Raw genomic sequence first — 12,033 nt, 5'->3', positions numbered from 1 at the left:
GCCTCTTTCAAATACTTCCAACCAAATGGACGAATCCGATATGTCAGATGCATGATAACGGATGCATGTGGCTTTGATTTGGGAATTAACTGGCTGGGACTTTTCTTTCTTTCTGGTACAATAACATCAGTGGTACCGTAGCATAAACTATCTATGGCCGCCTAAAGGCCGCGCACCAAGGTTTGTCCCTACATACTACTAAGTATAATTCCACGCCACAACGGTGTGCTCGGATCTATACAATTGGCGACATCCATGACTTGGGAGTGTAGCACAACTTCAAACGGCTCTGGTTTGACTCGGGTTTCATGATCATGCTGGCGTGTCAATGTCCAGGGTCGCGGAGACCGGGAGATGGTTCTAGTACTTTCTACATATTGCTGAAAAGTGGCCCCATCCAGCCTCCAGCCTTACATGGGGTAAATGCACCAGTTTATCTCGAGCAAGTGACACGGTGTGGCCACAGCCCGTATTGCTTAGAAATGCCTTCATTGTCTTCACCGGCCACCGATGTTGGTATGTCAGGAGACGCAAGCCGTGAGACAACAAAGCATCGGCAGGTACTTCGCCACTCATCATCATTTCCGCTCCTACCTGGTTGGGAAGCCATAACGATCAGGGATTTCTAATTATCTATGCGCCCCCTGACTCATGCTGCGGGCATGGGAGAATATAGGACATGAGGTCACCACTGACGTGGTTCTATTATATTTGATAGTAAGCGGTCATTGCGAATGATATCGACAACATGCATAGTCATAAAAGTCTCCCATCACAGCAGCCAAGAAAGCCAGTGTGAAGCCAGAAATGCGCAAATCCAAGGTGAATTCGCGCTCACTCCATTGAAACCACATCTATAAATACACGGGAGGCAAGGCCTAGCAATATCTCTCGCGCTCCTTCCCCAGAATCTGTCACCCTACTCCTCCTTGACACCGCCCCTCCAGTTCTTCTCCGCGTTCTCCACGGAGGCCTTGTCGCTCTTGATCTGGCCCTGGTTCAGGAAGCTGTTGTTGGCCTTGAAGGGGCGCTGGAGATCACCGGTCGCAGGCTTGCCGAAGACGTGGATCTTGACCAGGTTCGACTCGAAGGCACCCTTGAGGGGGATGATGGACTGGATCAGGAGAGGGTTGGTGTACTTGAAGTAGAGGTGCATCACACCCATCATACCCACACCCATCAGCTGGCTCCTCATAAGCTGGCGCAGCTGTCCCTTGTCGTACTCCATGTTGGTAGTGGTGACCGGCTTGGGCTCCTCGCCGCTACCCATAGGGGCAGGCTCCACGTATTTCAGGGTAGTCAGATCTGATCGCAAGTATTAGAGAACCGTAGCTTAATGAAAACAGAATAAAAAAAGCATACCATTCTTTTTGTTGATCTTCGACTGAGTGTACAGATACACTCCCAGAATGATCACGTTGGACAAGATGTACATGCCACGGACCAGCATCAGGACATCGGGGTCCTCGAAGGGAACCTTCTTCGCCAGCTGCATCATCACCACGATGATGGCCAGGTTGGTACTGCAAGACAGGCGATATATCAGTTATTATTCCTCCGATAGCACCACGACATAGCAGACCATGGTCGTTCGAGTCGCGTGCAAAATAACGCAGGAATCACTTACACTTGAGGAGACACCATCTTGCCGGTAGTACTGAGACCAGGGAGCCTTGAGAAGTGAGGAGCGGCACACGATGATGTGAAACTGGGGAGGATGGGGAACGCGTGCGCAAGGACAGAAACTTCGAACTGCGGAACTGGAGCCCCGGGGAAGTCGGACAGCTGTCCAGATAGTGAGGATCACGTGATTGCTCTTGACCTCTCTTGGCTTAGCCGTATCAGTGTAAGGCGTAAGGGAAGATAGCGGCGATAAGCAAGTGATAAACAGTTTTATTACCTGATTCGGCGGTTCAAGGTCTACTGCAGCCTCAGGCATACAGCCCCCCGGACAAGGCAAAGAGGCACAGATCACCTGGTTGCTTAGATAATCCGCTGAGCAACTATCATGGTCTGCACACTCTCCTGCCAACCTCTGTTATATCGCTACGAACGTGTGCAAACCCCCCACGTTACGGTTTAAGAGTCTCTATGTCCTCTCTCCGCCGATTAGGCCTACTGGTGCAAGTATATTGATGCAATTATATTTGCTCACAAGTGTGGTATGTCTGGCATTTGGGGATTCGACTACTGAGTGACTCTACCCAGCAATGGCGTGGACGCTCAGCCCCAGCCTCATGCGCCCGATAAAGCCAGGCCATCAGAGCTTTGGCTGAAATTCTTTCTCGGGCTTATGACAAGATACAAGGACTTGAAGCTTGTACTTCGCTGCCTTTGCAACGGCGACCAACAACCACCTCGCCCGTTATGACATCTCCGTGGATGGAAGCTGAGCAGGTTTCCTAAAACGGACTAGCGCCACTCGACGGTCGACGCCCGTCTTTAGCGACCAGGATGGCTCTGACATTTCTGACTCCTTCATCCATCAACAACGCGCGTGCTTGTGCTGCATCGGATCGCACCAACATCCACCATCACGTTCTACCACTTCCAATACTCGACTGACGCGACATTTTCGCCCCTGCGGCCCCAAATCTCGACGCTTTTGCAAAATGCCTGGTGGAAAGGGAAAGTCTATCGGTGGAAAGGCCGGCTCCAAGGACTCTGCGGGGAAGAGCCAGAAGTCCCACAGCGCAAAGGCTGGTCTGCAGGTCCGTATTCGTCTTTTTTTCTCCCTGCAGGCATATGACATTTGATCCATCCCTTGGCGTCTGGCGGCGACATACCACTGAAACCGTTACGGCGTGGGATTTTGCTTTTTGCCTCCTTTGCCCCTCGCGATCGCCTTTTCGTTCGCAAAAGCACGCGTATAGCTTTCTTTTATCAAACATATTTCCTTCAAGAGCTATATCGCACCGGCTTGTTGCGGTTCAGGCGACTGGGTTGAGAGGGGTGGCGGTCACGATCCCTCCCGTATCCACCTTCACATCAAAGCTTCACTTCACACATTCAAGCCTATCTACTATCATCAGTCCCATTCGCTGACAATATCTTTCAACCACAGTTCCCTTGCGGTCGTGTTAAGCGCTTCTTGAAGAACAACACCCAGAACAAGATGCGCGTTGGCGCCAAAGGTACGACCCTTTTATCTAAGCCTACAGAAGGCGCACCTTCCTTTGTCTTCTCTTTCAGCCATGCTGACAAATCCCGTTCGCAGCCGCCGTGTATGTCACCGCTGTTCTCGAATATCTGACTGCGGAAGTCCTCGAATTGGCCGGAAACGCTGCCAAGGATCTCAAAGTCAAGCGTATCACCCCGCGTCATCTGCAGCTCGCTATCCGTGGTGATGAGGAGTTGGATACCCTGATCCGCGCCACTATTGCCTTTGGAGGTGTTCTGCCGCGCATCAACCGCGCGCTCCTGCTGAAGGTGGAGCAAAAGAAGAAGAGCAAGACTGAGGCTTAAATGATGGTGGATACCCGACGAACTCCGGCGTTTGGTGATTGAATGATCGTTAAGGGAAAAAAAGCTAGGAACGGGTTCTTTATTGTGATCATGATACTACTTCCAACCCCCCTCTGCAGAATCACGCCCGAACAGGGAGGCAAGGAAATCAGGTCACGTCCTTCTGACGAACACAAAAGCCCACCCTTTATTCTCGTGACGCTGCGAAGCTCGAGATGATTATTTCCAAGTTCTTCCTTGCTTCCCCCCATCTTTTATTTTACTATTATTATTTTATCTCCCCTGACAGCTTGATGTCTTTTGTGTGTATTCCGTGTTTCATGTCAAATTTTCCAAGGGCGCTGTAATGGGAAAAAGGGGATATGTTTCGGTAGTGGGAAAGTTATTATTTATTTATTTATTTATTTTCCATGACCTTTTCTTTTCTTATCATTTTTTACCCCTTTATGTTTTCTGTACTCTCTGTTTTCTCTAATATCAACGGGTCTGTACGAGTTTACCTTTATTCACCGCCTTCCATTATCTTCTTTACTTCCTTCTATATGTGACCCATTCATTAATTCATGCCCCTGCTGATACTCCAAAGAAATGGGTGGGGTGTGAACATGATAGGAGTCGTACTACATGTGTATGGTGTGAGTAGAAGATCTTAACTAGTTACCTTAGTAAACTGAATGAAATACTTGAACCAGCTTGTATGAAATGACACACTAGTACCACACATAGTACGTATGTATATTCACGCCTGATATCATATCTAACACTTCGCGTTAGTACTAGTTGAGTTCAATGATAAGTAGTTTCAGAGTGATCTACATACATATATTGAAACGCTACTTGTTACTAGTAGTAGTACTACTACTAATTGAACCGAAACACGGATGCGATTGAGCATTGGAAGTGAATGAATGAATGACGTCTCTATACCTAGTACTATATGCTATCCTACAGTCTAGTAAGTCCCAAAGCGACCATGATAAAAATAACAACTGAACTGATCAATCAAGCTCTGTGAGGGTCTGAAGGAGAGAAAGAGGGATGGAGAGAGTCAACAATATATAAATACAGTAAACAACAGCTAGTAAGTTGAAGGGAGGTATGGCGATCTGAATGGCAAGGTAGATAAGGGAAGAGGGTGATGAGCCCACCTAATGGCAAGGGAAATATAATCCGGCCAGACCGCCGTCGGGAAAAGGGATAAATCACGAGACGTCATCAAGTCGGACAATATTGCAAGAGTTGTCATTTGTCCACCTAGATAGTTGCCCGGGCATTCTCATCCCTAGATAGATACCCACAGGCAAAACTCTCCCCCTCCAAGAAGCTGCAAAGAATGCAGAATATTCGCCCATTGGATTCGCCACTGTATCTCCCCTAACGCACGCCATGCAAGTCATCAAGTTTTTTTTTGAATTACACCTGCAGGTCAGGGAATTGAAAAATTGTAAGGTGAATGAATGACCCGTCCTCGGCCACAGCCACATTGCATACGATGTGGTATGCCGACAACGTTCCGTCAATTCCCCCACTCCCACTTATCACAGGGGCTCCATAAAAAACACGATTAGAGGAGATGAGAGAACAAAAGCACATTGGACACGTCTGACAGAGAAATAAAAACATTAAATGATGCAAATTGCCCCATATACAAAGTGACAAACAAGTAGATAGAAGGAGATAAGTAAAAGGTTAAATGCAAATGCTGGTGAGTCATTTCTCTTGCCATGGGCACACAAAGACATCCGAATCCCGTTTTGTTGTCGTCCTTCGTAGCCATCCAGGTGTTGATGATTGGTTTTATATTGCTTTCCGCCGACACAATTTGTAGAAGGTAAAAAGTAAGAGTAAAATGAAAAAAAAAAAGTATAGATAAAAAAAAATGTTCCTGCATGCAAGGCGCCCGCGTCTCAAATAGTCCACAGCTTTCTTTTTGGGGAGGTCTTTATTTTCCGCGAAACAAGGAGAAAAGCATAAAAAGGTTGCGTTCAAACAGCGTGCCTGCTGGGCTGCCCCAAAATAACGTCTAAACTTGGCTAGATCAGAGAAATATTCTTTTGGTTCTCTCGGTTGAGTGTCATCTCGTCATCCCTCATCGAATCGTAAGCCAATAATCGCAGAACAGGATCAGGCCTCGTGATATAAGAGTCGTATGCATCTTGCGGCAAAGCAATCTAACAAGTTTCGTCGTCTTCGTCTTCCCATCAAAGTGTTTACTCCACAATAATCTCTACACCAGAGCTGGTGCGTAACTCGTCGCTTCCGCGCGATTGGTGTCCGTTCTGGCGTCGAAATCCTGGACCTTTCTCGGGCATCGGGCCTCTCGGCTGCCTAATGGGCATGCGCTCCTGTGACTGACCGTCAAATCCAACTCCGATGGATCGGTTACTACCGATGGGACCAGCGCTAGAGGGCTGACTTTCTGGCTGCTCCCAAGAGAACATACCCCGCAATCTCCTCGGGCTCGCATTCGGCCCACCAATTCCAGTGCCCAGAGAGAGGCTACTGAGGCTGTTAACCAACAGACTGTCGTCGCGCTGCATACCGAGGGAGGAACCGGAAGGCGCGGACGTAAGCGTAGGGGTGTTGGAAGTGCCGCTCGTGGCACCATCGTAATGTTGCAGGCGCGCACCGTTAGACTGCAGCGCTGCAGGGAAGCTGGCAGAAGAGGGGACGGGGGATGGCGTGTAGGAGCGTAGGTCTGCAAACGACTTGGCGGCTCGAAGGTTCTGCGTGTTGCCAAAGTTGCCAGGGGAGTCTAAGACTCCCAGGAAGCCAGCAGAAGGCTGACCGCGCAAAGTGTTAAAATGAGTGGGTCCGTCGTTGCGAGACTCACTGAAATCAATGGTTGCGGCGCGGTTCAGTCCACGACGAGCGGTCTCCGCTGGCTGGACAGCGGCCGGGATGGACGACAAGGGAGGGCTAACGTTGGTGCCAGGAGCGACCTTGAAAACATGCACCTGCCGCTGATCACCTGATCCCCGAGACGCATGGCCTAGGCCCATGTTGTGAGCAAGTGTATGAACGGTGCGGCGCTGGACAGGAGAAAGGTTGGACGGGAACACGAGGGTATCACGCGCCGTATCTTCCTTGAAGAGAAGTAGCTGCGAGTAGTACGAAAGCGTTGTGCTATCGTTGAGGTCGACCTCTGTAGATACGCGGGATGGGTTAGCGACTTGCAGAAAACAGCACAAGGGTGTGAGAAGCCACCTACCCAACTTTTGGCCACGCTGGGAGACGGGGGACGGGGAGGTAGCGGGAAGGTGCGAGGTGAGAGACGACATGGAACTCTGAGTCTGGAGCTGCGAGGTCGCCATGGGGCGATGCTGCTCTTCCAGCTGACCACGACGCTCGCGCTTCTCACGCTCAATCCGCTCCCGCTCCTGCAGCGGCAGCATCTTCTTGTATTCAACCCGCAGTTTCCGACCCTGGAGCTCGAAATGGTTGAGGACCTCGATGACGGTTGCGGTCTCTTCAGCAGAAGTGAAGTTGGCGAAAGCCAATCCCCGGAAGACGCCGTTGTCGAAGTGGTAGTTGAAGGCGTAAGGCAGCGGCAAGTTGAGCTCAGTCATGAGCTGCACCAGCTGCTCCTTCTTCACCGCAAAAGGAATGTTCTTGATGACAATGGCGGTGGGAATCAACTCGTCCTCCGCTTCCGACGGACCACCAGAGGCTTCCGGGCGCATCGCGCTGCTTTGGAGGGGACCGGGACCGAGGTTGGAGAAGGCGCTGGGGATGCCAGGCTGCTGATCAAGCCATGTCTACTCGTTCAGTCAGCAACGCCAATTCCATCAAATTCTTTCCATCCGTGCACGCAATTGAATACATACCGTTGGCAAGCCTGCCCTGCCAGTGCGCGAAGTTGTCTTGAGGCTGGTCGAAGCCGACCGAATGCCTCCGAGAGCTTGCGCATTGGCGAAGCCGTTGGGGTTCCAGGTCTGGGAGCCCGCCAGATCGTAGGCGTAGGAGTTGTTGTGCAGCGATGAGTTCAGGCGCTCCAGCCGACCGGTGTCGTAACGAGCCATGTCGTCATACAGGTTCACGGGCATAGGGCCATACGCGTCAAGATGACGAGAGGGTTGACGGTGCAGCGGCTGCTGGTGGCGTTGGGAGCCAGGAGAACGCGCCGCGGAGTTATCGTGGTACATGTCCTGGGCTTGTTGATAGCTCATGGCGGCGAAAAGATTGCAGAATCCCTAGAAGCAACCAAACCGAGGAATGTGGGCACTGAGATCCACCACACAACAAACCCTTTCAATAGATCGCAACTGTTGTGTCTGGCGAAACTACTCCAACATAGGAGCGACCGGACAGGCGCTGGACACTAGCGGAGAGGAGGATGTCAAACCACACGTGGTCGAGGGTGTTTGCAAGGTCGAGAAACTCGTAGCAAAATAGGGTCAACTTCCGAGGGGGAGGAGGGAGTGACCGATCGTTGAATGACTGCGGAGAGGAAAAGCGCGGTGGAAGCGACGAAAACCGGAAGAAAAACAAGCAAAATCGCTCACAGCTGCTGAAATAAATCTCTCGTGACTATTGGGTCATCAATGGCCGTCGTATCCTTTAGCATGAAAATGTTAGGAACTATTTTTTCTTTGTTTTTTTTTTTGCTTTTTCGTTTTATGTTTTGTCTTTCGCTTCTCGAGACCCTAGGGGCATCAGAAGAAGGCAGGGGAGGGAGAACTCGGGAAAAAGAAAATCGGGGTGCGGGAAAAATTCGAGGTAGCAAGAGAAGGAAGAAATGGAAAATAAACGGAGCTTTAACACGGGAAGAGGAAGATAAGGGTGAAAAAAGGAAAACGAGCTGCCACTACCTGGGAAGGATAAGCAGTGCCCAAGGCTTTTTGACGGCCGAACAGAGAGAGAGAGAGAGAGAGGGAGGGAGAGAGGGAGGGAGAATTGGGAGTGAGGGGGAAGGGAAGGAAAACGAGGAACGAGCAAGTAGCAGGAGGTGGTCCAGGAGGAGGAGGAACACCAAAGGAATCTCACTCTTTGGCTGCAGTTGCTGCTTATTGCTGCTGGTTGCTGCTGGGGGGGAAAAGGGAAGGGAAAGGGAAAGGGAAAGGCACGCCCGCCAAAACGGCACGCAGAAAGAAAAGCCGGCAACACCGCGACCGCTTAGTCGGGTCCGGTCTGGTCTGGTCTTTTTTTTTCTGCTCTTCCGCGAATCCACACCCCAAGGAAGGGAGAAAGAGGGAAAACAAAAAAGAAAAATTGAAATAAAATAGAAGAAAGATTGATGGGGATGGCTGAACGCACTCTGCTGCACTGCACTGGATAGATCGTGCGGGAAATGTGATGGAGAGAAAGCAACGAGAGAAGCGCGGCTTGCCCCCAAAGTCAGGAACACCCGGTCTGACTCCCTAATTCCAACAATAGATGAAACTGTCAGAAGGATGTTGGAGATGGTAGAAAGACAATAGCCAGGGAATGTTAAATAAGGGCCACCCTACCCGAAACGGATGTTGAATGGGTAAGTAGTAGGGGAATATGGGGGAGATGGGGGGGGGAAAGAGAATGATCAACACAAATAGAGAGAACTGAAGACTGGTAGAACTTTTGGAAGGGAGGGGGGAACGAGAAACGAAACCACAGAAACCAAACACAACCAGAGAGAGACAGAGAGAGACAACCAAGGTGAGAGCGAATGGGATGAAGGGATTCCCGTAATCCAGAGTCAGATGGGGGACGGGACGGCGGACGGGGAAGATCGAAGGTATCCAGTGGGATGTCCTTCGCTAGTGGCTCTTACTTTTTTTTTTCTTTCTTTTCCTTTTCCCTTTTTTATCCTTCTTCGTTTCTGGTGCTGCTGCAGCTTTTCTTATTTTCCTTCAATCTGTTGTGCTGCTAGCAATTCTTCCCTTTTTCTTTCCTAGTTCTTGCTTTTCGTTGCTTTTTGTGTTTGGGTTCGGATCGGTGCTTTTGTTCTTTTTCGATGGTGGTAGAACCTTGATCCTGATATCACCGGGTGATGAAGTCACTAAAAGACGGCCGTCGCTGATCGGAGATGTCTGCGCTTCGTTTGCCCGCCTTGACTCCTCTTTGAGCTATCTATGCCCGTTGCGCGTGTTTTCTGCACAGCTCGTTAAGTGGCGGGAGGCAAAAAGAAAGGAAAGAGGAAAGGGAAAAAAAGGCGAGTCCCGGTAGCGTTGGGAGTGGAAGAAGTGGGAACAAATTCAGAATGGAGAATCTGAGGCTTTGCCCAAAAGGGGAGTGTGATCCTGATTGGTCCAAACACACAGGCAGGTCGAATGAGTCCAACAGGAACAGGATGGATCAGGTGGAGGAGGAACAGGGCGAACAATAGAATGGAGGATGCGGATACAGATGCAAGAACAAGAATAAATAATGGAAAAAAAAAAAAAAAAAAAAAAAAAAAAAAAGAGATAACAAAAGAAGTAAAAGTGAAAAGAGAGAAGAACAAAAAGCAATGCTAACTATTTGTCCAACCAAAAAAGCAGGAAGGTGGATCACCAGATGAATGAGAGAAATCAATGGTGGTTAGTAAAGTTAGCAAGAAGCTGAAAAAGTGTTGATTCAGATTGCTTGATGGTTCTTGTTCTTTTGGCTGCTGTGCATATACGGAGGGGGGCGGATGATATGACTCTTGGATAGGCAGCTGGTACTTGCCATGTACTTAAGTACCTCTACCGACAGCAGAGTGGCTGCCAGGTACCTATTCAGTATTAGTAGAAAGAATGGGGTACCTTTTCCTCTCTTCTGCCTCCCTCCGGCTGCACCGCCCATCCGGTACCTTCCTCGAGCACTAATTTACCATCTATCATTTCCCTTCGTTCTAACTAGCAGTATTACAGCCGTATTTTCCTCGTTCTCCGTTCCCCCCCTCCCTTTGCGATTTCACCCCCTGGACCCTCTGGTGTCGCTGGTTGCCAGAGAGAAGGGAAGTACGGAGGCCCAGCTAATAGAAAATTGACTCAAAGGATACTTTTCCTCCATCACCTTCCTCCCTGCTTGCTTGCCTGCCTTGATCTGAAAATAACATCACACACCCCCTGATCCTGATCTAGAGCAACTATCAGTATTTCATCATCATCATCATCATCATGTGCACTTCTCTAATTTTTCCTTCCTTTGGGGCGTTCTCTTTGTTCCAATTCTTTCGCCTTTTCCCCTGTCATCCCCAGGTTTGTTGATCCCATTAATAAATCATCTCCTCTGGTGATTACCTCCTCCGCGTCATCGTCAACCCCTTCTCCGTAGCCAAGCCATATCACGGACAGTATGGTCCGTTCCCCATGTCGCAATGTTTCAGACTCTCCGTCAACGTGTCTCTCCGTCCCTGAGAATCGATACCGGAGCACTCAGGACACCTCACCCCGCCTCGAATCCTCTCCTCCACCCCCCTCTTGCCACTTCCGGCAGCACGGGCTGCCTTACCTACTGGACTCCCTCAGGAGCAGGTCTACTACTAGGAAAGTTAGAATGAGCGGAGGTCTGTCATCACGCATGACGCACCAGTTCGAAGATCGCATCCTCTTTTCGTTGTCGGATGTTTTCCGGACAATCGCAGGCCATCCTCTGCCTCTTGGCTTCCTTCTGAATCGAAACCCCATCTATTCCACGAAAGCGACTGTGCTGAGTGGTCCCGAAAGGTTCCTGACTGATGGTTCCTATCCGGGAAAAGCTGCCAGCTTTCAACGCGTCCCTACTCCCTAGGGCCAGACTATGGTGGGTTCGGGATCCGCCTGGAGTGGGTAACGGATGCCCTATAGCTTCATCACCTCTCCGAATAGGGGAAGCTCCTGTATTCGCGAGCTCTTGCAGCTTCCCCGTTTGTCCGTTGGTTCGATGTGCAGCTGTTATGCTACCTCAATTCCTATATGAAATTTTTCTACCAAAGCAACATCTTAACCATCATCAGGAGAACACCATTATGCAACACCATCCTGATAGCCATCGGTTATTCCATGGGAGGAAGATGATAGCCGGCTGACCCCCTACGCTGGCCGGGGGATCATACCTGTCACTCGGAATCTAGCAGACCCCTGATGAGCGGTTAGCGGTGCTTCCGTCCAGTTTTCTTCCCTTCCCTGCAGCCGTCATTTCGAGGCAGGTACGGAAATGCTGTTAAGATTACCCCGTGCTATAATTATCGTCTGGACATGACATTCCCATCATTTCCCCTCTATTTACCTGACACGCAAGTCTTGAACGCATTCCATGGCTCTCGATATATGACGGGGATTTAGGACTACCCTAAAAATTCCTCCCTATCCATTTCTGGGAAATTGATACTTACCATACAGGATTTAGGTAGGTAAAAATTTTTCCCCCTGACTTTTCTTCGACTCGGCTCCCTCAGGGCATCGAGACCAAGCCTAGTGACCCATCACCTTCCACGAATAATTGAAAGTGCAATTGCCGCAATAGTAGTACATAGGTGGCGAGGTCATTTTCGAGGATCCGCAAGGCCTCGGTGTTTGGCTTACTACAGAGTACTATGGCCACTACTCCTATGGGGGGGTAAACTGGACCCAATATTGGCGGTATGGGATTAACACCCCGAGCTAGAACCCGCTAGAGTGTCACCAGAACCTGTTGACTGGAGAC

At 49.9% G+C, this 12,033-nt stretch overlaps 4 protein-coding genes across 4 annotated transcripts; 2 read left to right on the top strand and 2 right to left on the bottom strand.

The window, feature by feature from the left end:
* Window positions 1-919: 919 nt before the first annotated feature.
* AKAW2_70148S (PHO88 family protein) lies at window positions 920-1,644 on the bottom strand (the record flags this gene model as incomplete). The annotated part of the gene is made up of 3 exons (XM_041682697.1): window positions 920-1,305; window positions 1,363-1,523; window positions 1,628-1,644. The coding sequence occupies 3 exons, from the start codon at window positions 1,642-1,644 to the stop codon at window positions 920-922; spliced, it is 564 nt and encodes a 187-aa protein (XP_041547032.1).
* A 968-nt stretch (window positions 1,645-2,612) lies between these two features.
* Window positions 2,613-3,465, top strand: htz1 (histone H2AZ; the record flags this gene model as incomplete). Its single annotated transcript, XM_041682696.1, has 3 exons — window positions 2,613-2,711; window positions 3,065-3,134; window positions 3,218-3,465. The coding sequence occupies 3 exons, from the start codon at window positions 2,613-2,615 to the stop codon at window positions 3,463-3,465; spliced, it is 417 nt and encodes a 138-aa protein (XP_041547031.1).
* A 2,328-nt stretch (window positions 3,466-5,793) lies between these two features.
* On the bottom strand, window positions 5,794-7,634 carry AKAW2_70146S (putative R3H domain protein; the record flags this gene model as incomplete). The annotated part of the gene is made up of 4 exons (XM_041682695.1): window positions 5,794-5,810; window positions 5,909-6,610; window positions 6,677-7,223; window positions 7,293-7,634. 4 exons carry the CDS (start codon window positions 7,632-7,634, stop codon window positions 5,794-5,796), a joined length of 1,608 nt encoding a protein of 535 aa, XP_041547030.1.
* Window positions 7,635-10,704: 3,070 nt separating this feature from the next.
* AKAW2_70145A (uncharacterized protein) lies at window positions 10,705-11,139 on the top strand (the record flags this gene model as incomplete). The annotated part of the gene is made up of 1 exon (XM_041682694.1): window positions 10,705-11,139. One exon carries the CDS (start codon window positions 10,705-10,707, stop codon window positions 11,137-11,139), a length of 435 nt encoding a protein of 144 aa, XP_041547029.1.
* Between the last annotated feature and the right edge of the window lie 894 nt (window positions 11,140-12,033).

This window comes from Aspergillus luchuensis, chromosome 7 (assembly GCF_016861625.1).
Source record: "Aspergillus luchuensis IFO 4308 DNA, chromosome 7, nearly complete sequence".
In the NCBI taxonomy this organism is placed as follows: domain Eukaryota; kingdom Fungi; phylum Ascomycota; class Eurotiomycetes; order Eurotiales; family Aspergillaceae; genus Aspergillus; species Aspergillus luchuensis.
Note: the sequence above shows the minus strand (reverse complement) of the source record. Positions and strands in the feature narration are given on the sequence as shown.